The sequence below is a fragment of the Phoenix dactylifera genome, chromosome 11 (genome assembly GCF_051530095.1).
Source record: "Phoenix dactylifera cultivar Ajwa chromosome 11, Ajwa_hap1_PhDact_Kaust_v1.1, whole genome shotgun sequence".
NCBI classification, from domain to species: domain Eukaryota; kingdom Viridiplantae; phylum Streptophyta; class Magnoliopsida; order Arecales; family Arecaceae; genus Phoenix; species Phoenix dactylifera.
In genome coordinates, this window is record NC_143200.1 from 15,767,770 (window position 1) to 15,793,709 (window position 25,940).

The 25,940-nt window shown below is 40.5% G+C and overlaps 1 protein-coding gene across 4 annotated transcripts; it reads right to left on the minus strand.

Moving 5' to 3' along the window:
• Positions 1 to 13,782: 13,782 nt before the first annotated feature.
• On the minus strand, positions 13,783 to 25,115 carry LOC103719680 (ankyrin repeat-containing protein At5g02620-like). Of its 4 annotated transcripts, none has more exons than XM_008809038.5 (4): positions 24,733 to 25,115; positions 23,351 to 23,915; positions 20,223 to 20,632; positions 13,783 to 15,032 (listed from the first exon to the last, which is right to left on the minus strand). In XM_008809038.5, the coding sequence occupies exons 2-4, from the start codon at positions 23,802 to 23,804 to the stop codon at positions 14,172 to 14,174; spliced, it is 1,725 nt and encodes a 574-aa protein (XP_008807260.2). In that variant the 5' UTR covers positions 23,805 to 23,915; positions 24,733 to 25,115; the 3' UTR covers positions 13,783 to 14,171. The 4 variants fall into 4 exon arrangements, with proteins under 4 accessions (XP_008807260.2, XP_008807257.2, XP_008807259.2 ...); XM_008809035.5 differs by having other exon boundaries at positions 24,352 to 25,040; XM_008809037.5 differs by having other exon boundaries at positions 24,473 to 25,013.
• Between the last annotated feature and the right edge of the window lie 825 nt (positions 25,116 to 25,940).

The following is a 25,940-nucleotide window of genomic DNA, read 5'->3' on the forward strand; positions in this document are numbered from 1 at the left end:
GTCTAACTAACACACTTACTTACTTAGATAAATTGCTTGCTTAATTCTTATCCGCACATCCTTTAGTTGCAAGCATATTTAATCAAGTCGAAGTCTATACATCAAACCCTTGCTAAGTTTAACTTTCACTGTGCGTCTATACAACTTAGCATAGTTAATCATAAAGTTTTAGAAGTAGCATAAAAGTTTTAAAAGACCCAATTCACCCCCCCTCTTGGGTTGTATCTACTGGGCAACAGTAAAGAATTCAATTTGAACCAAAGTCTAAGTCTCGAGTCGACTCCGGGAGATTACGAGTCGACTCCAAGCGTATCAGAAGCACTCGCACAGGCTCGAGTCGACTCCTGTAAATTACGAGTCAACTCCGACTGAGAACATTTAGCCGGACAGAAAGATTCATCTCAGAACCTGTCAACGAGTCGACTCCTGAAGAGCGCGAGTCGACTCCGATGCTTGCCGAGTCAACTCCAGCATAGTACGAGTCGACCCCAGGGAGTAACAGACAGAAAGATAGAGAAGCTATTTTGGACCCTGAGAGCCGAGTCGACTCCCGAAGAACTCGAGTCGACTCCGATGGTTGGCAGGTCGACTCCTAAGGAAGCGAGAGTCGACTCCCAGAGTAATACAAGGCAAAAGTCAGAGAGCAAATTTCGAACACTGAGAGCCGAATCGACTCCCGCAAAGTCCGAGTCGACTCCAAGACAGCACAACCCCAAAGACAGAAGACGGTATTTTCGTCTCTGAGAGGCGAGTCGACTCCAAGACAGTTCGAGTCGACTCCAAGGCAGCGCGACCCCAAAGACAGAAGACTAAATTTTCTTCTCTGAGAGCCGAGTCGACTCCGAGACAGTTCGAGTCGACTCCGAGACAGTTCGAGTCGACTCCGAGACGGCACAAGTCAACAGACAGAAGATCGAGAGTTTGGACTCTGAGTGCCGAGTCGACTCCCAGAATATTCGAGTCGACTCGAGTGAGCAAACTTGAAAAATACATCTCTGGATTCCTTGGAACGAGTCGACTCCAAAAGTGCGAGGTCAGCTCCAAACATTGGGCAGTCGACTCCAGGTTCAGGCGAGTCGACTCCAAGTCGAGACAGCACTTTAATTCAAATCCAGAACAGTTGCCGAGCCATCTTCTAAAAAGCATGAGTCGACTCCTGCAACAGGCGAGTCGACTCCAGATCGCGCGAGTCGACTCCGATCCCAACGGAAACATTGTCAGGAGTTGCAGAATGTGCAGAACGGCTAGAATATTGGGTCTAACGGCTAGTTTTCTTGGGGAATGGCTTAAATAGCCACAGAGAACTGTAGCAAGGCAGAGAAGTGACATTCCATTCAAAGAAAACAAGTAATCTCCACCTACCAAAGGATTTCAAGCAAATACAAGTGAAAGAAGGAAGAGGGGCATTAAACTCCAACCAACCAACTCTTCCCAGCATTCAAGAAGTCTCTATCAGTCATCAAGTCTTCGAGACATTCAAGAGGAGACCCCGAGTTCGAGAAGCCCTCCTCTACATCTTCATAAATTTGTTTGAGGGCTCTTAACTTCTCCCTTATTAATATCGCTGAATATCTGCTTGTTAAGAAGCTTCTTTCTTTTTCTGTTTGTTTTCAAACCTCTTGTTCCTTACTTGATTCAATCAGGGGATTGAATCAAGGGTGTTAAGGTTTGTTGGTGAGCCTAGGTTGAAACCAACGGTGTAAGGGTTTGATTGTGATCCTGGAAAAACAATCGGGTGGTTCTAGTCGGTGAGCTTGGGAAAACCGACCGAGTTCGTTGTGATCTCGTAAAACAATAAGTTGGGTTGTGAACTTGTAAAACAACCGGCTGTAATCCGTGGGGTTATAGTGAATTCCCAAGTGAGGCTTGGGGAGTGGACATAGGAGCAAGGGTTAGCTCCGAACCACTATAAATTTGCTTGTGTTCGTGATTGCTTTATTGTCTCTTACTTTTCCTTCATCCACTGCATATAGCATCTAATTAATCTACTCGAAAAAAGATTTAATTAGTTACTCACAAAGCATTTAATTGCAATAATTATTTAAAAACCCAATTCACCCCCCCTTCTTGGGTTGACTATCTGGGCAACAAGTGGTATCAGAGCCGGAACTCTTTTACCAAAAGAGTAAAAGATCAAAATGACAACCCGATTTGGATCTTCTCATATTGAGGGCCAGTCCACCCATAGACCTCCATTCTTTAATGGATCCGACTACTCATATTGGAAGGCTAGGATGAGAATATTTATCCAAGCACAAGACTATGAGATGTGGACCACCATACTTAATGGACCATACATCCCATCAATTTTTGTAGAGGGTGTTACTATACCCAAACTTGAAAAGGATTGGGATGACAATGATATAAGAAAAGCACAACTAAATGCCAAAGCAATGAATGTGCTTTATTGTGCTTTAGATAGAAATGAATTCAATAGAGTCTCTACTTGCAATTCTGCAAAAGAGATTTGGGATAGACTTGAAGTGACCCACGAGGGCACAAATCAAGTAAAAGAGTCTAAAATAAATATATTAGTTCATAAGTATGAATTATTTAAGATGGATTCCAATGAAACAATCACTTGCATATTTACTAGATTTACTGACATTGTCAATGGCCTAAAAAGCCTTAGCAAAAATTATACTAACAGTGAACTTGTCAGGAAGATTCTTCATTGTTTGCCAAGGTAATGGGAAGCCAAGATAACGGCAATCCAAGAAGCCAAGGACTTAAACAAGCTGCCACTCGAGGAGCTACTTGGATCCCTCATGACGCATGAGCTAACAATGAAACAACACATTGAAGAAGAGTCCTCTCACAAGAAAAAGGTAATAGCCCATAAATCTGTTTCTACTAACAAAGATTTATCTTGCAGCAGCAGCAGTGAAGAGGAAGACAATGAGGGAGAGGATGATGAGGCTCTTCTTGTAAGAAAATTCCGTAGATTCATCAACCGGAAGAAGTTTTTTCATCAAAGGAGAGGCCCCTCAAGTTCCTATCACAAGGATAAAGGTAAGGAAAGGGAAAATGAGGGAATCGGATGCTACGAATGTAAGAAGCCGGGACACTTCAGAGCAGAATGTCCTTTGCTCAAGAAGGCCAGCAAGTACAAGAAAAAGAAGGTCCTCGTCTCCATCCTATCGGACTCCGATACATCATCATCATCATCGGATGAGGAACAAGAAGAAAATGCCAATCTATGCTTTATGGCAAACGAAAATGAGGTAACATCTGAAACGCATTTAGATTTTACCTTTGATGAGTTATATGATGCGTTTAATGAATTAATGGATGAATATAAGACAATAAGCCTTAAGAATAAAGAGCTAAAACTAACCAATCAATCTCACTTCCATAAATATGATAAATTAGTTAAGGATAAGAATTTTATCACTAAAGAAAATTTAGAACTTAAGACAAGCAACCAAATGTTAATTCAAAAAACTGATACCTTAATTAAAGATAACGAAAAACTAACCAAAGAAATTTCTGAACTTAAAAAGGATAAACAAACTATTGGAGGTAATTTCATAAAAGACTTAAATGCACTAAAAACAGAAAAACAAAAGTTGGCACTAGAACTTGAAAAGTACAAACCTTTTGTAGAAAAGTTTATATATAGCTCTGAAAAATTGGAAATGATACTTAATAGTCAACGAGCAGTGTTCAATAGAGCTGGTTTAGGGTATAAACCTTAAAATAAGCAAAAGCTCCTTAGTAATTTCTTTGTAAAAGCAGGGAAAAGCAAAACTAAGAAAATAACCTGTTTTTGCTGTAGAACAATAGGACATAAAGCTAATGTGTGTGATCATAGAAAAGGAAAAACTAAAGAAAAAATTAAAAGAGTTTGGGTTCCAAAAGGAACCAACATTACTAACCATGAAGGACCCAAGAAAACTTGGGTACCTAAAATTGTATGATTTCCTTGTGTAGGAGTGTCTTGCAGCCAAGGTCGACAAAAACTGTTGGTACTTGGATAGTGGCTGCTCAAGACACATGACGGGTGACAAAGACCAATTCTTCACCCTTGAGCCTAAGAAGGGAGGTGCTGTGACATTTGGAGACAATAACCAAGGTCACATCATTGGTATAGGTAAAGTATAAATCACCCCTTCAACCTTTATTGATAATGTTCGATATGTTGATGGTCTTAAGCATAACCTACTTAGCATTAGTCAATTGTGTGATAGAGGTTTTGATGTTCTGTTCAAACCATCTTTATGCATCATAACCAACTCAATTGACAATAGTTTAGTATTTAAAGGAATTAGACGTGGCAATGTGTACGTAGTAGATCTTGAGGATCTTGCCAAACATAACCCCTGTTTAGTTGTTAATGATACTAAGGATAATGATGCAAGTTGGTTATGGCACCGTAAGTTAGGTCATGCAAGTATGGATACAATATCAAAACTAGTTAAAAGAGATTCCGTGATAGGTTTGCCAAAACTAAAATTTGAGAAAAATAAAATTTGTAAAGCTTGTCAATATGGCAAACAATCTAAGAGTTCTTTTAAATCTATAAAGTGTGTCTCTACCTCTAGACCTCTTGAACTTCTACACATGGATCTATTCGGACCAACTAGAACCACAAGTCTAGGTGGAAACAAATATGGTCTTGTTATTGTAGATGATTTTTCTAGATATACTTGGGTCATGTTTTTAGCTCATAAAGATCAAGCATTTTCAGTATTTAAGAAATTTCATAAGGAAGTAACTAATGCTAGAAATGCTTCAGTCATAGCTATTAGAAGTGACCATGGAACGGAATTTGAAAATCATCTATTTGATGAATTTTGTAGTAAAAAGGGGATAACTCATAATTTTTCTGCACCTAGGACACCACAACAAAATGGAGTTGTAGAAAAGAAGAATAGAACCCTAGAGGAAATGGCTAGAACCATGCTATGTGAAAGTAACCTCCCTAAGTATTTTTGGGGAGAAGCCATTAATACCTCATGTCATATATTAAATAGAGTTTTATTGAGACCTATTATAAAGAAAACACCTTATGAACTTTGGAAAAATAGAAAGCTCAAAGTAAACTATTTTCATGTTTTTAGATGTAGGTGTTTCGTTCATAATAATGGGAAGGATAACTTAGGTAAATTTGATTCTAAATCTGATGAGGATATATTTTTGGGGTATTCTACGACAAGTAAAGCCTATAGAGTTTTTAATAAAAGAACCCTTGTTATTGAAGAGTCTATACATGTTGTTTTTTATGATACTAGTGATATCTCTTCTAGCAAGAGAGTTGTTCTTGATGATGATGCTGAAATTCTTGAAGAAAAGATTGATGAGATGACCTTACAAGAAGATGAACAAAAACTAATTGGAAATGCATCATCAAGCCAAGAGGCAATTATGGATCATGGGCTGACTAAGGCTTGGAGGTATGCTCATGGGCATCCTAAGGAATTAATTTTAGATGATCCATCTCAACCTATTAGAACTAGGGCATCTCTTAGGAACTTGAATAATCATCTAGCATTTGTCTCACATTTTGAACCTAAACACATAGAAGAAGCTGAAAAGGATGTAAATTGGATAAATGCAATGCAAGAAGAACTAAACCAATTTACTAGAAACAAGGTATGGAACCTAGTTGAACGATCCTCTGAATATTCAATAATAGGTACCAAATGGATTTATAAAAATAAACTTGATGAAAATGGAATTGTAATTAGGAACAAGGCTAGACTAGTAGCAAAGGGATATAATCAAGAAAAAGGTATAGACTTTGATGAAACCTTTGCTCTTGTAGCTAGACTTGAGGCAATTAGATTGTTACTAGCATTTGCATGCTCTAAGGATTTCAAATTATTTCAAATGGATGTAAAAAGTGCTTTTTTAAATGGGTATATTAATGAGGAGGTGTTTGTAGAACAACCTCCTGGTTTTGAAAATCATCAATACCCCAATCATGTGTATAAATTAAACAAAGCACTTTATGGGTTGAAACAAGTACCTAGAGCATGGTATGAAAGACTTAGCAAATTTCTACTAGATCATGAGTTCTCTAGAGGAAATGTAGATACAACACTGTTTTTAAAGAAGAAAAATAAAGAAATGTTAGTAGTGCAGATTTATGTTGATGATATTATTTTCGGTGCTACTAACAATCGCCTCTGCGAAGAATTTGCTGACTTGATGCAGAGTGAATTTGAAATGAGCATGATGGGAGAGCTGAACTATTTTCTCGGGCTCCAAATCAAACAATCTGAAGAAGGGATCTTCATCAATCAAGCTAAATACATCAAGGAGATGCTTAAGAAGTTTGATATGGAAGGAAACAAGTTAATCAGCACACCCATGAGCTCATCATGCAAACTAGACCAAGATGAATCAGGTAAATCAGTAGATCAAAAGATGTATAGAGGTATGATAGGATCTTTATTATATCTCACTGCAAGTAGACCTGATATCATGTTTAGTGTATGCATGTGTGCTAGATATCAATCTAATCCTAAGGAATCACATTTAATTGCAGTTAAGAGAATCTTTAAATACCTAATAGGAACAAAAAATATAGGTTTATGGTATTCTAAAGAATCTAGCCTAAACTTAATAGGGTATATAGATTCAGATTTTGCTGGTTGTAAACTTGATAGAAAAAGCACCAGCGGATCATGTCAATTCTTAGGAGAAAATTTAATCTCATGATTTAGCAAGAAACAAAACTCGGTTGCATTATCTACAGCTGAAGCCGAATATGTTGCTGCCGGAAGTTGTTGTGCTCAAATCATGTGGATTAAACAACAACTTGAAGATTATGGCATTAAACAAGATAAAATTTCCATTAATTGTGATAATACAAGTGCCATTAATCTAACTAAAAATCCAATTCAGCACTCAAGAACTAAACATATTGAGATAAGACATCACTTCATAAGAGATCATGTACTGAATGGTGATGTGACACTTTAATTTGTTTGCACTGATGATCAATTAGCTGATATCTTTACAAAACCCTTGAGTGAAGAGCGATTCTGTGTACTTAGGAGAGGATTAGGAGTGATTGATCCATCCTAGTGATATTCTCTTCTCTAATTCATTGATTTTGATGATTAGCTTGTGTTAAATATAGAGTTTCTCATCTATGATCATCAATTCAGATCACAAACTTTTTGATTATCCCTTGTTTGGCACGAAAATAACATGATTTTTGGGTGCGTGCCAGAGTTCGAGTCGACTCGGATACATTTTAGAGTCGGCTCATGGAGGAGTCGACTCGCACATAGATAGGAGTCGACTCGAGGTCGATGGCAGCATAGGGGGAGTCGACTCGCGCATATTTTGGAGTCGACTCGAGGTCGAGTCGACTCGCGACTTACTGGAGTCGACTCGAGGTCGGGAATCCGATGTTTTAACCCTAATCGAAGCGTTCAATCGACACTTCTATTCACCGCCTCCACTGTTCAAAAAACCCTAGAGTCGTCTCCGACCTTGTCTAGGGCATTTTCGTCGAGTTTTCCTCCATTCCTCGTGTCCTTTCCCCCTCCTTAGGTCTAGGATGCCTCGGAAAGTTGTTGTCCCGAGCCGGAAAAGGCCCCAACCCGCGAGCGGCACCGAGCGATGGTCAAAGGCTCGGAATGATCCCGTGAGGCCACAACCTCCGATTCCTTCCCCGCCGAGGCCGATTCTCTCGCGTCCGTGCGCCGGGAAGGCGGTCTCCACCGGGAGGTATGTCAACTTGGACTTCCTCTCCCGGGAAGGCTTTACCCTATGGCATAGGTTAAGGGCTCAAGGGTTAGAGATGTTTTGTTCCCTAGATCTCCCTACTTACCCGAGGTTAGTTAGGGAGTTTTACGGTACAGTAGCTAGGGGTCATGGTGGGATACAGGGAACCGTAGCGGGTGTCCCTTTATTTATTTCGGAGGATTTCATTGCTCAAGTCCTCTATCTTCCCCAAGTAGGAGAGTTTCCCTCTCACCCAGCAGATAGGACTGAGGCTCTTACGGCCATACTAGGGAGTCCTCCTCAGTCCCCCCTAGACGAGGTGTCTGCAAATTAGCTATCAGTTGAAATGCTGCTCCTCTTGAGTATCATTTCTAGGACCCTTTTTCCTAAGACAGGCCGTTTTGATTTTGTATCTGAGAGGGACCTAGCCCTGATGTTCTACATTCTTCAAGATACCCCAATCAACTTTCCAAAACTCATCTATAAATACCTATGTGAGACTCTAGACAAACCAAGACTTACTCTTCCCTATGGCATGCTCTATACTTTGATCTTTAGGGAGTTAGAGGTCTCCATTCCTGAGGGGGAACCCTCTCGCTCACTGCGATACACCGATCGCATGGGTGAGAAGACTCTACACAGGATAGGTTTCCATAAGTTTGAGGGAGTCTGGGTCCGGAAACCATCCTCTTCCACATCTTCTGACCCTACTACTCGTCACTCCCCCAGCCCTGATCATGACTCCGATTTTCCCACCTATCCCTCCACTTCAGCACCATCTACTTCAGCCGGACCCTCCACTGCACCACCTACTCAGCCACTAGAGGTCCGGATATCATCTGAGCAACTCCGGGAGTTGCGACAGGAGATCGTGAGAAATCTTCGAGACGACCTACTGCGGGAGCTCCGAGGTCCAGCGACTACTCCCTCCACTGCTCTGGTTCCATCATTGGCAGCCGTGACCGAGTTGACGGCTCATCTGAGGGAAGAAATCTACAATATAAGAAGCCTAATCAAGCCCAATTTTCAAATATGAGCGATGTCACGAGTAACACAAGAAAAATGCGAGATGACATCCGACAGGACTTAGGCAGCCAGAGTCAGGGGGCCGAGCGTCTAGCCAATGTACTGATCTTCAAGTTGGATACCCTCCAGGAGAATCTGACTGAGCTTACCTCAATCCATAGTAGGGCCACCTCGGAGATCATAAAGCAGCTAGGAAACATTACAGATGGGATCAGTCTAATTATGCAACAATCTAGACTGAGCAAGGGAGCCACATCCTCCACAAAAAAATCCTAGTGTAGCTTGTTTTCTCTTTTTGATATGTACTTACTGGTATACTTTTTGATGTATCTACAAGTGTACTTAAATTTACATCAATACAATGAGTAGACATTTCTCTTCAAATTGTGCAAATTTGATCTCTAATTGCTTTTGTAATGTGCTTTCTTCCTTTTTGCTATGATGACAAAAAGGGGGAGAAAATATATTGAATAGACATATAAAGGGAATCAATAAAAAGAAAATTTTTAAAACACAAAATAATTTGTTCTAAGTGGATTCGATACCTCGAGGCTCATTATCTCTCTGTTGGGGCTCTTAAAGGAGTAATCTCCAGAATCTATTCAAGAGATATTCGAAGATTAGTTGAATCATACTCAAGAACAAATTGGCAGATTTTCCCTCTAAAACCAAAAATTTAAGTTCAAAAGCTTCAATACACTAAAAGAAAATTCAGAGAATCTAAACAAAGTTGAATGCATGTGTTGAGGGGGAGAATCTGAAATTTTAAGAAAGCAAACTCACTAAATATATATAAGCCAAACAATTGATTGCATGACATGAAGGCTTATATAATTCCAAATAAAAGGGGGAGCTTTAACTTCAGAATTTACTGTTTCACACCTTTCAGTTTTGGATAAATTAAATAACTAGACACTTGAATTCATTTTAAAATTTTACTATAAATTTTCTTTTTGGTTGAGCAATTCACTTTACAAATACTCAATGTTTTGTCATCATCAAAAAGGAGAAGATTGTGGAGTGATTGCTTATAACCCTATTTGATTTTGATGAGCTCAAAGCATTTGAGTATATCTTATGTTATACTAATAAATTCAATCTAGTGTTTCAGTCAAATACTTGTAAATTTATGGTTAAGTGTCTCAAGATTTGGTTCAATACATTTTGGATAAGTAAAGAATTCAATTTGAACCAAAGTCTGAGTCTCGAGTCGACTCCGGGAGATTATGAGTCGACTCCAAGCGTATCAGAAGCACTCGCACAGGCTTGAGTCGACTCCTGTAAATTACGAGTCGACTCCGACTGAGAACATTTAGCCGGACAGAAAGATTCATCTCAAAACCTGTCAACGAGTCGACTCCTGAAGAGCGTGAGTCGACTCCGATGCTTGCCGAGTCGACTCCAGCATAGTACGAGTCGACCCCAGGGAGTAACAGACAGAAAGACAGAAAAGCTATTTTGGACCCTGAGAGCCGAGTCGACTCCCGAAGAACTCGAGTCGACTCCGATGGTTGGCAGGTCGACTCCTAAGGAAGCGAGAGTCGACTCCCAGAGTAATACAAGGCAAAAGTCAGAGAGCAAATTTCGGACACTGAGAGCCGAGTCGACTCCCGCAAAGTCCGAGTCGACTCCAAGACAGCGCAACCCCAAAGACAGAAGACGGTATTTTCGTCTCTAAGAGGCGAGTCGACTCCAAGACAGTTCGAGTCGACTCCAAGGCAGCGCGACCCCAAAGACAGAAGACTAAATTTTCTTCTCTGAGAGCCGAGTCGACTCCGAGACAGTTCGAGTCGACTCCGAGACGGCACAAGTCAACAGACAGAAGATCGGGAGTTCGGACTCTGAGTGCCGAGTCGACTCCCAGAATATCCGAGTCGACTCGAGTGAGCAAACTTGAAAAATACATCTCTGGATTCCTTGGAACGAGTCGACTCCAAAAGTGCGAGGTCAGCTCCAGATATTGGGGAGTCGACTCCAGGTTCAGGCGAGTCGACTCCAAGTCGAGACAGCACTTTAATTCAAATTCAGAACAGTTGCCGAGCCGTCTCCTGAAAAGCACGAGTCGACTCCTGCAACAGGCGAGTCGACTCCAGATCGTGCGAGTCGACTCCGATCCCAACGGAAACATTGTCAGGAGTTGCAGAATGTGCAGAACGGCTAGAATATTGGATCTAATGGCTAGTTTTCTTGGGGAATGGCTTAAATAGCCACAGAGAACTATAGCAAGGCAGAGAAGTGATATTCCGTTCAAAGAAAACAAGTAATCTCCACCTACCAAAGGATTTCAAGCAAATACAAGTGAAAGAAGGAAGAGGGGCATTAAACTCCAACCAACCAACTCTTCCCAGCATTCAAGAAGTCTCTATCAGTCATCAAGTCTTCGAGACATTCAAGAGGAGACCCCGAGTTCGAGAAGCCCTCCTCTACATCTTCATAAATTTGTTTGAGGGCTCTTAACTTCTCCCTTATTAATATCGCTGAATATCTGCTTGTTAAGAAGCTTCTTTCTTTTTCTGTTTGTTTTCAAACCTCTTGTTCCTTACTTGATTCAATCAGGGGATTGAATCAAGGGTGTTAAGGTTTGTTGGTGAGCCTAGGTTGAAACCAACGGTGTAAGGGTTTGATTGTGATCCTGGAAAAACAATCGAGTGGTTCTAGTCGGTGAGCCTGGAAAAACCGACCGAGTTCGTTGTGATCTCGTAAAACAACAAGTTGGATTGTGAACTTGTAAAACAACCGGCTGTAATCCGTGGGGTTATAGTGAATTCCCAAGTGAGGCTTGGGGAGTGGACGTAGGAGCAAGGGTTAGCTCCGAACCACTATAAATTTGCTTGTGTTCGTGATTGCTTTATTGTCTCTTACTTTCCTTCATCCACTGCATATAGCATCTAATTAATCTACTCGGAAAAAGATTTAATTAGTTACTCACAAAGCGTTTAATTGCAATAATTATTTAAAAACCCAATTCACCCTCCCTCTTGGGTTGTCTATCTGGGCAACATATATATTATTACCGTTGAGAACTGACTATCCCTAGGCACCGCGGCGAGAAGCACGATGACGCTAGAGACCTCAATGGTTGGCTATTTTGGTCAAAATTGGAGAAGGGCGAGCAGCTCTCGGTCACTGCAGTCGAGATTCTCGTCGGATGGCAGCACTCTGACTTAAAACAGCATAGAGGAAAGAAATCCTCTGGCTGGAATGTATCTGGCGGGGATCCTTTAGGGCTGTCAACGAGCTGAGCCGAGCTCGAGCCACCGCAGGCTCGGCTCAGCTCGTTCCATAAAAGTCTAGGCTCAGGCTCAGGCTCGGGCTCGCTTGGCACAGCCCGAGCCTACCCTGGCGCCCCATCCCCATCCCCATCGTTCGTTGGAGGAGAGAAGAACAAAGGAAATAAAGAAAGAAAGAAAGAAAAGAAGAAGAAGAAGAGAAGAAAGAAGGGGGCGGCTGCGAGCACCGCCGACACGGGCGTTGGCCGCGGGCGCCGGAGGCTCAGCCGCGGGGGAGGGAGTGAAACTTTCACTATGAAAGCAGAGGGGTAGGGAGGACCTTGACACGGGAACGGCTGAATGGGGCGGCGACGCTTCACGCTTGTTGCCTCCCTTGTCGGGGGCGATGACATCGGGGGCAGAGAAGGGAGAGGAGGAGGCGGCGAAGCTTCTCGGAGAGCTGGGATCGGATGTACGGCGTCATCATCGTCGTCGTCCTCATCATCGTAGCCGTTGTCGAAGGGGAGGGGGCATCAGCTTCGGGCTTGAGGGCGAGCCGACGAGGAGAACGGAGAAGAAACCAAGAACGACGAGAAGAAAGGAGGGCCAGAGGCGGAGGGGTAGGGAATGTTCTGGAGAAACCGAGAAGAAAGGAGAAAGAAAATAAAAATGGGTTAACGGGTTGGGTTCGGGTTAACAAGTTGAGTCCGAACCCGAACCAATCCAATTCGATTTAAAGAAATTAAATGGATTTGGGTTAGCTCGGGTTGGGTCTGATCTAAATCCAACTGGGTTCAATTAGATTGCGATTTAAATTGATGGAGCCAAATAAAATTTAATTGGGTTGAGTCCAAATTTAATTGGGACCCAATTAAATTGTTAATTGGGCTCGTGAACTGCTCGGGCTCGGGATCGGATTTAAACGAGCCTCATTTTGGGCTCGGGCTTGGGCTCGTTTGACTAACGAGCCGAGCTCGAGCCGGGCTTTTACCGAGCCGGGCCCGAGTCGAGCCCGAGCAACTCGGCCCATTGACAACCCTAGGATCCTTTGGTGTCTAAGTAGATGTGGTAGTAAAAAAACATGAAAAGGTTGCCTTTTAGTCTATTAGGGCGTTCTACTTTCTTACCTTCTATACTCCTTTTTTGTGTATGTCCATTGGAGGAGCCTACCTATCAGTAGAAAATTAAGTAACTGACTTGAGTACGGCCTCAATATCAGACGTGAATGCTTTACATGCGGATGACGCCTTGCCTGCCACATTGGTGGACCAAGCAACTTGGAAGGTAAGGAGGCCCCATTAGGAAGAACACCAGTTTAAAGAGGCCTAGGCTTCAGGATTAAAAAGGCTCCCTCAGCCCCTCTCTAAACACAAATCTCTCCAACCAGTGGGGTGTTATCACGCATATAGAATGGAAACAGGATTAATGGCAAAACTGCATTCCAGGCATCCCCATTACTTGCAAGTTCCTGGCTTTTATCACTCTACCATGCCGCCCAGGAACTCAAGGGTAACCAAACTTTCCAGCTCGCCAATAATTCAGTTGCAGCTCTGACACATATATTTACAGCTTACTAGAATATCGAAAGGCATTTCATCTGAAGAAGTTAAATTCCTCGGAGCAGACGAAATATGGGGAAGAAAATAAAAGGAAAAATCTAACAGCCAACCGTGAATGCAATAAGCTTTTCCCTCTAGCAATTAGTGCTTGTCGAGCTCAATCTAACCCAAAGATATGCCAGATATCAGATTTCAAAACTCTTCAGGATCCACCAAAACCAGTTGCAGGCTGGAGCTCTAGCTCATGTACAAACAGAGATCTTTAGAAGTATGATATGTGCTGCTCACCTATAACACTGGAAAACTTATCAAGGCAAGAAAAAGGTGTAATTTTAGCCCAAGAGCTCCACTGTCGAAAATATATTACATTTAAGCAGCACAAAGGCCAAAAGTTCTGGGTGATATTGAATGGATTTCTTCCATAACACCAACCAAGTAACCTTCTTGAATATTAATTTCAACTCATGTTATAACTTTGGAAGATACGTCCTTTATTTCACCAAGCAACAGTGAGCTTCAAACTAACGAAGGTTGTGTGTTAAGGCCTGAATCCATTCTAGCCAACACCCTGGTAAAATGCCTATGATGAATCTTTCAGGGTTGTGCATCATATATACAAGGGTGTAGAAAACTTGATGGAGACTCTGACAGAGCTCCTGAAGTGCAGACACCGTAATATATGAACTAATCCATTCTAAATTGCATAAAGCTTCTTATATTCACTATTCAATATCTCCGAGTCTGACGCCACAGACAGAGACCATGAGTGTGACCTACTCGCAGAGGCCCTCCTTATGTTCCTCAAGGTTTTTTCTTCGAACCGGTGAACAATGATGAAGTAGCACATAGACCCCAGGGTGGTCAGCATGATAGAGGCACCAATTGCCATGGTGGACCAGGCAAGCCACCAGTCGTGGCCCACCACAACATATGTCAGTGAGATGAAGGAAGCTGATATAAAGAGACATGCTAGCCACATCAGCTTGTTCATCACAAACACCATCATTTTCTTGGCCTTCTGCTCGACAACTATTAATGAAGTCTGAACAACAACCACTGCAAGAGAGATGAAGAGGGCCAATGAGTCGAAGACCAAAAAGATGATGAATGCTGCTTTCTTTGCCACGTAAGCTTGTCCAAGGGTGTATCCTTTTGTGGAAGTATCAACAAACTGGCCAGGCACGGTGAATATGGCTGCAAAGGCCACAGTGGCAATAAGAACCGCAACCACAGTGTTGGAATTTATGGCATTGTTGAGACCTCCAATGTGTAGCTTCTGAAGTCTCTTCTTGATCTTCTGAACCCTCATTTCAGTCTGATGGGTTTGTCGGAGTTGAGATTGGACATCATGTTTTATGTCACTGACAGTTTGCTTTAGTTGCTTTGCGGGGTTCAGTGGATTTGCTTGTTCCTTTGAGGTCACAGCACCAAACTCTCTTAGAATCGCAGATATCTGTTCATTACAGCATTTCTCTGCAATGCCAAGAGCAGTCTCGCCAGCTCTATTGATTGCATTGACATCAATCCCCTCAACTGATAATAAGGCCTGCACTATCTGCAATGATGAGGAGATTTTATTAGATATCAGCAAGAGACGGGAGAAATATGAAGCAAAGCTCAGGAACAATCAATTAACACAACTAAGTCCTAGAGAAGAATAGTTACAGATGAAACTGCACCATGAAACTAATAATATATATATCACTGCTTCTTAATATGATCCATAGAATTTAGAAGAAAAAAAAGATCCATAATAATAAGAATAATCAGTCATTTATCAACCATTCCCAATCAGCTTTGTAAATTCTTCATTGATTGTCTCACTTCAGCAGAAGCAGAATTATTTGAGTACATGCCACAGTAAATAATAGTTTTGGAGTTTGATTGAAAACCCTGCTCATTCTGGAGATAGCCTTCCTGATCAGTCCAGAGTGAAAAGGTTGAGATGTGAACAAGCAAGTAGAACAAAAAGTGGAAGACCCAAGACCAGCCTCAAATAGACCAAACCAAGAACAATACCTTATTCTATATAGCTTTAGGATTACTTATTTTTCTACAAACTCCATAAGCATCACAGGTTACACATTCTGGCAACACCAGCTTTGTGCTACTTAATCACTTAGAGGAACATCCTGGTCTAACTGATTACCCGTTTGATATATATGATCAGCACCAACAAATGAATACTCAGCGAAGAAAATAGTTGTTGATCCATATCTTACTATAAGGAAACTTCCACTTAAGAGTGAAGTACCGAAACTCATCTCTGCACCCACTTCCTAAGCATTTCCTATTGACAGATTCACTTCTCTGTCACCTGAATCTACTCCTTCACCTGCTCCCACCTCAGGCAACTAAAATCTTGAGGAATTTGTTAAAGGCTAGCATATTGGATTCCATTTCATTACGGATCCCCTGTTAGGGTCTAATCACTGTTTAGTGGTGGTGAGATATACTGCAACGAACAAAAACTTCATACTTCTGGTTTGTTTCCCTCATCTTAGGAGAGTAGATATGCATGCACGGTAAGTCGCTGGTTTGGGATTCAAATTAGGTTGAGGCTGGGAGTTTAGTATTCATGCATATTGTTGCAATAGAAAAAGAAAATATTAAAAGGGAAACAAGGGAAGGAAGAAGAAAATGTTGGACAGATTGTTTTTTTTCTTTTTGAGAAATAACTGTTGGACAAATTGATAAGAGTTATAAAAGAAGATAAAGGTGTTTCCCTAATTTTCAGGCCAAAAGCAGGATAGCAAGTTAATGGTCAAGTGATAGGCTTGCACCGCATTGCTACCAGCCTGTGGCCGGAATTTGAATAAGATGGGATCGGATTTGGGTGCCTTGAAGCTTCAAGGACTTTTGAGAAAAATGAAATACTGCCTAAAACTACTATAAAACTACTGTGAAACTAAAGCAAAGCAACAAAGGATAAAGGATAAAAGATATGAACAGATTCTATTGTTCTGGAAAGGATCGTTTGTTCTCTTTTACAAGTTTTCTTTTATATCACCACACTCTCCTTTTCCACTTCCCGACAGTTACACATCATGGGTGGTTACACCCCACCAACCCATTTTTGCCTTATTTTCCAATTGTCTAAGCTTTTGAACTCCTGGTGACAGGATTTTTCCACTCATCACAAATATATTCATTAGCTTAAGCCAGGGCCGACCCGTCATTGAATCAAATCAATTTCTTGGGCTCATTTGGCCACTCAACCATCACTTAGTTAATCTTCGCTAAGACAGTCCGTCGGCCCAATTATGGCATGCACGCGGGATATGGTGCAAACAGAAGGAAAAAGAAAAATAAAGGAGCAAAAGAACAGAAGAGGGAGGCAGAACAAGGAGCGAGAGAGAGAGAGAGAGGCATTCATGCCACACAGGTCGAGGACCTAACCAGTCAAAACAGAAAACTATCATCAGGCTACACAAAAGGGCATTGCTAGGTCATTGGTATTTCTCTCCAATCATTGGTATTTCTCTCCAACTTTCATAAGTTAAAGACTGCAAATTCAGAAATAACAAGAAAGGTAGATATTTTGATAATCAGCAATGTCTATGAAAAACGTACAGCAAAGCTCTCCTTTTAACAAGAAAAAGAAACAGGTCCAATGCAAAGAAACCAGTGTATGATTGAATGAATTTCTTTGAGCATCTGGCTTTCAAATATTTGATCAGTAAGTTTCACCTGATAAATGATGCCATTACACTTGGTTTCTGAAATATGTTTAATTCATTAAGGAGGTGGTACAGACAAGAAAGTGGGAAATTAAGTTAATATGTTGAAAGTTGCAGAATTCACTGAAGAAAGTAATACAAGACAATTTTCTAACAATATTGATCCAAAAGAAGGGAATCATATGGAAGTCAATACTATGAGAGCAATCACTGGATCATGCAAGATCCTTTTAAGGTAGAGTCTGCTGAGAGTTTTCTCAGGTTTACTGAAAAGTCTATATTTTTCATCTCAATACCATCAATTTCCCACTAACTGGCCAAACAACTTTTCGAGCATGTAAATGTCACAAAATTGCGATCAACATTTGCAACATTTCTAACTCAAGCTGAGATGTCTGTCTATAGCCCATGAGGACCGATGGAAGAGGACCAAGATTACAAGGACTGGCAGATCTTATCGTACTTTGAGATTTTTCTGAATCTTATAGTCAGGAAGTTCAGACAGGTCAAACTATAAGGTAATGTGAGCTGCTGATCATATGGGTGTTTGACAGCTCCTATTTCCAGTATTAGTTCTAAGTTACATAGAAGTTTATTTTATGGGTCCAAGCACGAGGGTCCTTCATGATTGAAGAAAAATTACTAACTCATTACGTCAGTTCATTCTAGAGTTCTACTTAATGATAAGACAAGTTAATAGTTCAGATGACCATACATGAGTTCGTTTGAGAGTTTTAGTTAATGCTTTGCTCGTTTAGTATCCAATACAGCTGCTCTAAGCCTCTCTAAGATCCCCCATGAAACTAGCACTCATCAAAGTTACTTCTTTATGAAAGCAGGACCCTATGTAAAAGTTATTTCTTTATGAAAGCATGATTAGGAAGAGGTCGAGTTGTAGTGTATTCAAAAAGGAGAAACTTAAACTATCTATAAAGATTGGGCAACAAGCTTCCTTACTTGGTTTTGTTCATTCTTTTTCCAAAGCCACGTTTTTCTGTTACTTTAAGGTACCTGTGAAGGTACCTTAAAGTAATAGAGCTGTATAATATTTGTAGTTTTCTATCCTCTTTGACGCCACTTCTACTGGTGTTAAAGAAACCTCGATACATCTGCAGCATCACTTTCCCATGCTTCCCATTTTCCTCCGACTCAGAATTTATTGACACATTAGCAGCAATAAGGCTTCTCCACTGCTCAGGATTTTCAAGAATGCAATGCTCAACACCTTAAATGAAAAGAAAAGAACCTCTTAAAGAATCCTAACTCACAAACAGATTTGACAAGGGCAATGCAGATTATATGGCATTGGACTTTCATAAAACTAAGGGCTTAAATAAACATAGCAGGGTCAACTATTTGACCTCTTTTGATTATCAAAAAGATGATTAGTGACAGTTACATAAAATGGAAGACCAATAAAACAAGAAAGGCAGCTATCCTCCACATTTTCATTTCAGCTCTATAAAGGGGCAAACTGAAGCATCATATAGAGCACTTTCACCTTCCTAGAATGGAAGAAAGGATATCAATCCAGGCCATGGGTTGATGACTCCGACAAATGTTGCTTCGCTCTGCCTTATGCTGAAATTTTTTTTAAAAAAAAATACACATAAAATTATTACTAGAAACTGTACTCCAAAAACAGTCAGTCATCTCTTTTTGCCATACATTTTGTTGTACATATGAGCTTTGCTAGATATAACATATCTTATGGGGGAGTTAGCTGACCTTTTGCTATTACACAGATGAATTTGAGAAAATAGTTTTCTTTTTGAATTGATAAAAATATCGTAACCAGGTTCACCAAACAACATTCATTTTGCTTTGAAGCTTGGTGCTCTACAGAAAATTTCCTAAATTTGTATCATGCTACAATTTTTTTTTAAAAAAATAAAGTTGGTCAAAAATGATGAAAGAAACATCAGAGTTCTTCTTGACAAGAATGACATAAAGACAGGATCAGGATTCCTTATGAAAGTTAAGCAACATGAAGCCAAAGCACTAGGTGAAATAGGATGTTTGGAATATGTCCATGAGGGTTACAAGGTTTGCTTAGAAAGTGAAAGAAATTTGTGGTATTATACTTGTGCATTTAGGAATTGTGACCAGGAGTTCTGATATTCGCAATTCATGAGACAAGGGTATTGCTACTTAATAATGCCATTCCACTGAAAGAAATGCATTGAATGATGCGCATCAGATTGCCACCCACCAATCCAAGCATAGCTGTAATCATATGAACACACTAAGGCAAATCTTATTTTTAGATTTTTCACAGGTTCACATTAAGTTAACAGCAAGCATTGGGCACTACATTAGTATCTAATAAAATGCATTATATAAATAGAGCACTTGGAATATATTGAATTACTATCCAGATTATTTACGCAATATGGAAATCTGAATACAACTTTTTAAAGGAAACTTATTGAAAGGTTTCCTTTCAGACTTGTACTGAAAGAGCAGAAAGACAAATAAGAAAAAAAATACTTCCATATAGGACTGAAATGAATGAGACAAAATGAAGTGAACCTTACACTAGCTCACTTGCTGATGAGACTCAGGCTTAAGCAAGATACAACTAAATTTTACACCCCTAGTTTCATCCAGAAACTTAACAACTTGTTCATGTCATCAGCAAGGTGTCTCTAAAACAACCAAAATTAAACTTAACACTTAGCATATAAATTGCAGTAAGTTTGCATGAAAATCTTCAGGTCACAAACCACCTAGCTGAATAGTTCACGACATCAGCAGAGAGAATAACTCAGAAAAGTGATTAATCTTTTAGCCTTAAAAAATACCTCGCAATTATGTGAACACATGCAAGCAACCATCCTATTCGTATTTTGGGAAGTTGCATTAGAAGGAACATATTACCACTGGTGAATGATAATAATGCATTTCAATCATAAAAGTTGTAAAACAAGAGGACTCCAGTTTAGTTTAACAAAGCGAAGCACTAGAAAATAAACAAGAGATATATTGCCAAAAGAGCTAGGTACATCACATCACTAAGCAAAAATAAGTGTGAGATAAATCAATGTGCCAACATTGTGGCTTACCCCAAGATTGCCCTTCCTAGTTGCAATATGCAATGGTCTGTTCCCCTTGTTATCCTCCAAATGAATTATTGAAATATCAGGCTTCAGCAGTTCTTGTACTATGTCAACATTTTGGCCTTTCACAGCCATGTGAAATGCTGTCTGCCCCTTCTTATCTGTCCTCAAACCAACACTGGGGTCCTTATTTAAAAGGGATTTTACCACTTCTACATGGCCCATTCTAGCTGCTGAATGCAGAACAGTTTTTCCATTATTTCGTGCTATCTTGGTGAGGTTAGCATCTGTTTCTAGCAGAAGATTGACAACATCAAGATGGCCTTGAGTGGCGGCAGTGTCCAAGGCTGTAGAATTCAATAAATTTGTAGTCATAGCGAGTGCGGGAAAAGACTGCAACAACTCTTTCAAAATTTCTGCAGAATTCAAGCAAACAAAAAGAGAATCAATTTTACAAAATTCTGTACAAGCACAATCAACATAATACAGTACAGATTCATAAACAATCATAAGGTCGGCCAGCCCTTAAATCTAAAAGTTAAAATTTAAACATTTAGGAAGTGTAAATCAATATTTTTTTTCCCAAAAAAAAAACGGATGGAACCATGGAAAGAAACTTCCAGAGCTTTAGACACAGTCATGTGGTTCATGGGAAGTGGAAAGCTATTAAGTGTCGAAGCCCTCTCTACCCAGAGCTGGAAAAGGGCATGTGGCCTCCATGAAAGCGGGGATGTATAAATCTATTAAGTGACAAGTTATTTTAATTTACAGTCACATACTTCAAATACTGTGTGGAATACAACAAGCAATAGATCCAGTTATAGGTCTCAAACTGGAGATCTGTTTGTAGGCTGGCTTCTGTTCGGCCTCGAATTCAGCTCAAGCTCAGCTTGCTCGTTTAGCAAGCAAGCCAAGCTTGAGCTGGATTTTCAAGCTTGTTTAGGCTGAGATTTATCGTTTTCAGCTCGTGAGCCAGCTCAAAATTAACAAATGTATATTATAATGTCTATTATATTTTAAGATATTAATATATTATATTTACTTATTTAATAAATGATAAATAACTAATAATTGGATTCTAATCCAATGGCTAAGTAACAAAGTTATTTAGTCACACGTTGAACCAAAATCCAACAGTTAGGATACATGGTGGGTGATAAGAAAGCCCAAAAATGCTCCCTCTCCCACCTAGTTGCCACCCTCTTGCCCTTTCTTAGTTATCACCAATCACCGTGGCACCTACTCTCTGGCTCTCGTTGCTGCCAACCTACCACCAGCTCTCCTCCATGTCCCCCCACCAGCCACAACCCCCACTAGCCACCCACCAACCACCAGCGTTACTAGCGACAAGCTTGATCCCTAACACCAACTCATCCCCTTCCTGATTGACCAGAGATCTGCAAAGGGCCGCCACCAACCCCCCCTGTTGCTAGCTCCTTCGCCTCCTCCCCCTCCCTTGGCGGCTACTAACCCCCCCCCCTCTCTCCTCCCTGCCCAACCACACCCATCGCCCCTTCCCTCCATCTCCACCCCTTCCAGCTCCAATTGCCAGCGGCGGAGTCTCCACCCATCGACCCACTCCACCCTTATGTCCACGATGACAACTTCCCCCCTCCAACATCAGTTACGATCACATCGACCCCATGGACACGGACTCAACCCCAGTCAAGTGTTCAACAATTTCTTGAGCATCCTCCACGTCCTACGCCATCCTCTACTTCCTTCGCAACTTTCGATACCCATAGGAGGTCGGCAACAACAATGATAGTAATATTGGGTTCAGTGAGTCAATGAGGGTGGATCAACAGCCGTGGTGAGAGAGGCGAGTTGATTCTATTTTCGAATAGTGAGCCGAGCTTTGAGTTCGCCCAATTATGTATATGAGCCGAGCTTGAGTCAAGCTCAACTGACCTTATATGAAATCAAGCTGAGCTCGAACACGGTCCAGCTAGCTCGACTTTGCTAGCTAAGTTGCTTTGGGTAGCCAGTGATAAGAATAGTAGAATGAATATTTTTGTATTTATTTAGTACAGAGCCTACAAAGCAAGAGGAGCAGGTTATGCTTGTTATTTCGGCAAGTTTATTACCTAAAGTTGTTGTTTTCTTTCTATGAGCATACCAATCTACTTCTTCAAATAAAATCATCAGGTTGCCAGGATATTTCAACAACCAATCCTTCTAAACATAGATGTTCCTGGTATCATATTTTTAGAGGTTCACTCATTTTTTTTGCTTTCAAAAAATTAGAGCTTCTTTTAGATGTCCAATCACTTCTCTTGAAATGCAGCAGTGGTTAACAACAATGACCAAGGTAGCTTCCCTTGGAACTATTTGATCTTGCTCCAAATATTGACTTGTCACCACTTTTACAAAATTGCAGCATGCTTCAATTAGAACCACTGACTCATGGTTGCTTTAGAGCCTTCCATGTGCTGATGCCATGTTGATAGGAGAAATAGCCTAAGTGCCCCCTATTCATCCTCAAGCAGCACATCAGTTCATCCTCTAGGCTGCCCACATCTTGTTCAGGAATTCCTTCCTATGTTGTGCCAGTACCTTTTATATGTTCTTTTTCACAAGCGAATCTTTAATCTCTCTCTCTGCATTTTATATCCTGATAAGGCAGTACATTTAAATAACACACACACTCTCTCAACATTTCACTCAAAACTTACAAAGAAACAAGTGTTACTGTAGAAAAAGCTTACTGGTTAACTCAGTGAGGATTCTTAATCAAATCTACATAGTACTGTGAAATATCATGTCCATATATTCACCGAAATGGTCTATAGAAAGTGACCTAGCAGAAAGCACACAAAATTAAGCAGCAAAGTCACTGCTCGGTGTCAAGGTACAACAAATATAATATCATATCATTTACGATAATCCATAGATTGATTGATCAAATATAAAAGTGCAGGCCACCTTAACCAATATATCATTCTTCTTTTTTTTTTATAAAAAAAAAAAAGGAGTCAGCAATTTCAATCATTTTAAAGTTATAGCGCTAATAACAAGGCAAAAGTCTATATTTTATGGTATTGGCCATAAATTGTCATTTACTTTGACATTATGCATTAAAATAAATATAGAAAAGCAGCAAATGCAGTTCATCTCTGAGATCTATAGCTTACCAAGGTGGCCCTGCTTAGCAGCGATATGAAATGCATCAAAGCTGTTATTAGCCATGGTACTAGCTGACTGAAAGTCTGAAACCTTCAATATCTCGCGAACAACCTCAACATGCCCCTTCTCTGCAGCAACATACAACATCGTCTCTCCATCCTGGTTCTGCTTAGAAATCAAATCTTTTAAATGGCTCTCGTTGCAATCAGAAAGTATCCTCTGAACATGCACCACGTTGCCAGCTCTAGAAGCTAGATGCAATGGCGTATCACCTCGCTTCCCAGGGCTATCCCGGTACCTCCTCTCCTTGAAGCTCTGCTGTTTATCCATGGACCCCAACCGGAAGCTCTTTTGTTTCTCCATGGACCCCATCCGAAAGCTCTTTTGTTTCTCCATAGCTTCTAGACGAAAGCTCTGCAATTTCTCCAACGCCCCATGATGAACGCTTTGCTGTTTCTCCATCTCCACAGTTAAAGAGATCTCAGATAAAAGAACTTCCCTTCCTTTCCCTCTTCTATTTAACAAACTTCCGAGTTCATAACTTTACCCATGCCAAGCATCTCAGCCCAGAAACTGCAGCCAGAAAGAAAAAAAAAAAAAATCTCAGTTTCAACACTGAAATACGTTTTCGTCTAAAGCTATCACTGGTTGGGCAGATTCAGAGCTCCTACATCCCATATACTTGTGAAGGATGGGAACCCAGAAACAGTTACCTGGGACTAAAAAATATACGTTTCCATATAGAGAAGAACAAGAAAAAGAATTGATGTGAACAATCGAAACCCTTAATTCATCTCGCTGTTACCCAGCTTCAGAGCTAAGAATCAGTGGTTTTAGCCAGCGATATAACCCACAAACTCCTCCCAATAAGCAAATTAGGGGGCGAACCCTTCTTCTCCCACTTTCCTAAAGTCCCAAATTCTTTCAAAGCAACACTTAACTCACAACTTTTCCAGAAATCCAAAGCACAGGAAGGAAGCAAAAAAGACGAGAGTTTGAAGAAACGCACCAGAAGCAAAAGCCCTCTTCCTCTTATCCACAAAATTTCCCCAAGAAACGCCATAGCCACAAAAACCAGAAATCCAAAACACGCGCCAATCTAATCGAAGTTCTTGAGATAAAAGAGGTACCTTTATGCTTTATGACTGAAATCTGGAAATCCCACCCACCCAGCGCTCAAACTACCACTTTTTTCAGATCTCCACCACTGAACCCCAAAAAAAATACCCATAAGAGCGAAGGGAGGTGTGGTTTCCTACTCCTAATGGGGAAACACAAGACCTTTTTTTTTCTCAACTTCTCTTTTCACATTTAGTCAAGTGGATCCAGTAGCTTTGAAAACTGTTAAAAAAAGCAGTTAAACAAAAGAAAAAGAAGAAGAAACACTTACCTCCACTTGCTACAAGCCTACGACCCTCGTTTTCCTTGAGAAAAACGATCCCTTTCACCAATAATATCCTGTTTCCGTTCCTCTTACCCCCTGCTTCCTGGTTCGTGCCTTTCTGTGAGTGGTTCAGGCTTTCGTCATGTAGGATGAGTACAAGACAAGGCGGCTGTTGCTTTCCCTATCATCATAGCGTGGCGATAATGGTGGGGAGAAGAGAGAGAGAGAGAGAGAGAGAGAGAGAGAGAGAGAGAGAGCAGGGAAAGGAGTCCTGGAAAACAGTGGACAAAATATTCTAGGGGAGGAAGGTGGCCTCTTCTAACCGGGAAGCGGAGTGGGTTGTCCTAATTGTGAGGCTTGGGACACGTGTTACGCGAGCTACCGGAGCTGGACTTTTATGGTTGTTTGACTGCATGGGTGGCGCCTTTTGACGCACGTGAGAAGTGAGGAGTGGGAAGTGTTTTTTTTTTCTCTCTCTCTTTTTTTTGATTGGAGAGGAGTGGAGCGTTCAGGCGAGGCAGCCTTCTGCTTGGAAGGTCCGCTCTGATGTTTTGGTTTGGGCTTCTGACGCTTGCTTTTCATGATTCTTCTAGAAAAATGGTGATTTGTTCTCATAGTCCCGGACCTTACTTTTATAATTTCCAATGAATTTCGTATAAAAGTATCCCTTTTTTTTCTTTTTTGAAAAACAATAGACACTTAGGGGGGCCTTGATGATATTTCCTCGGATTTAAATGTAAAATGCACAACAATTTAAATAAATATGTGTAAATATGGATTACGCATATATATATATATATATATATATATATATATATATATATATATATATATATATATATATATATAGATTACGCATATATAAAAGGTTCAACAGATATACATCGAGACGCTATACTTAGATCTAGGAGCAATAGCCAAAAAAAAAAAATCTCTAAATATATATCATTTTGTAAAGAAAAACCGAATTTTGCTTGCAAAATTAACAATTAGATGATTTTTAGGCAAAGATTTCTAGTTTTACAAAGCAACAAATTTAGAGCTACTCTTCTCAAAAAGTTAAAAAAAAAAAAAAAACAATTTTAGCACCACCATATATCTATTCCGGGGACAGGATAAGCCTTTGAGTGAAAGGCAAGATAAGCATATTTCATGCTTCTTTCGGCGACAAGACAAGCATTTGAGTGAAAGACAGAGGGGGAGAGAGAGAAAAA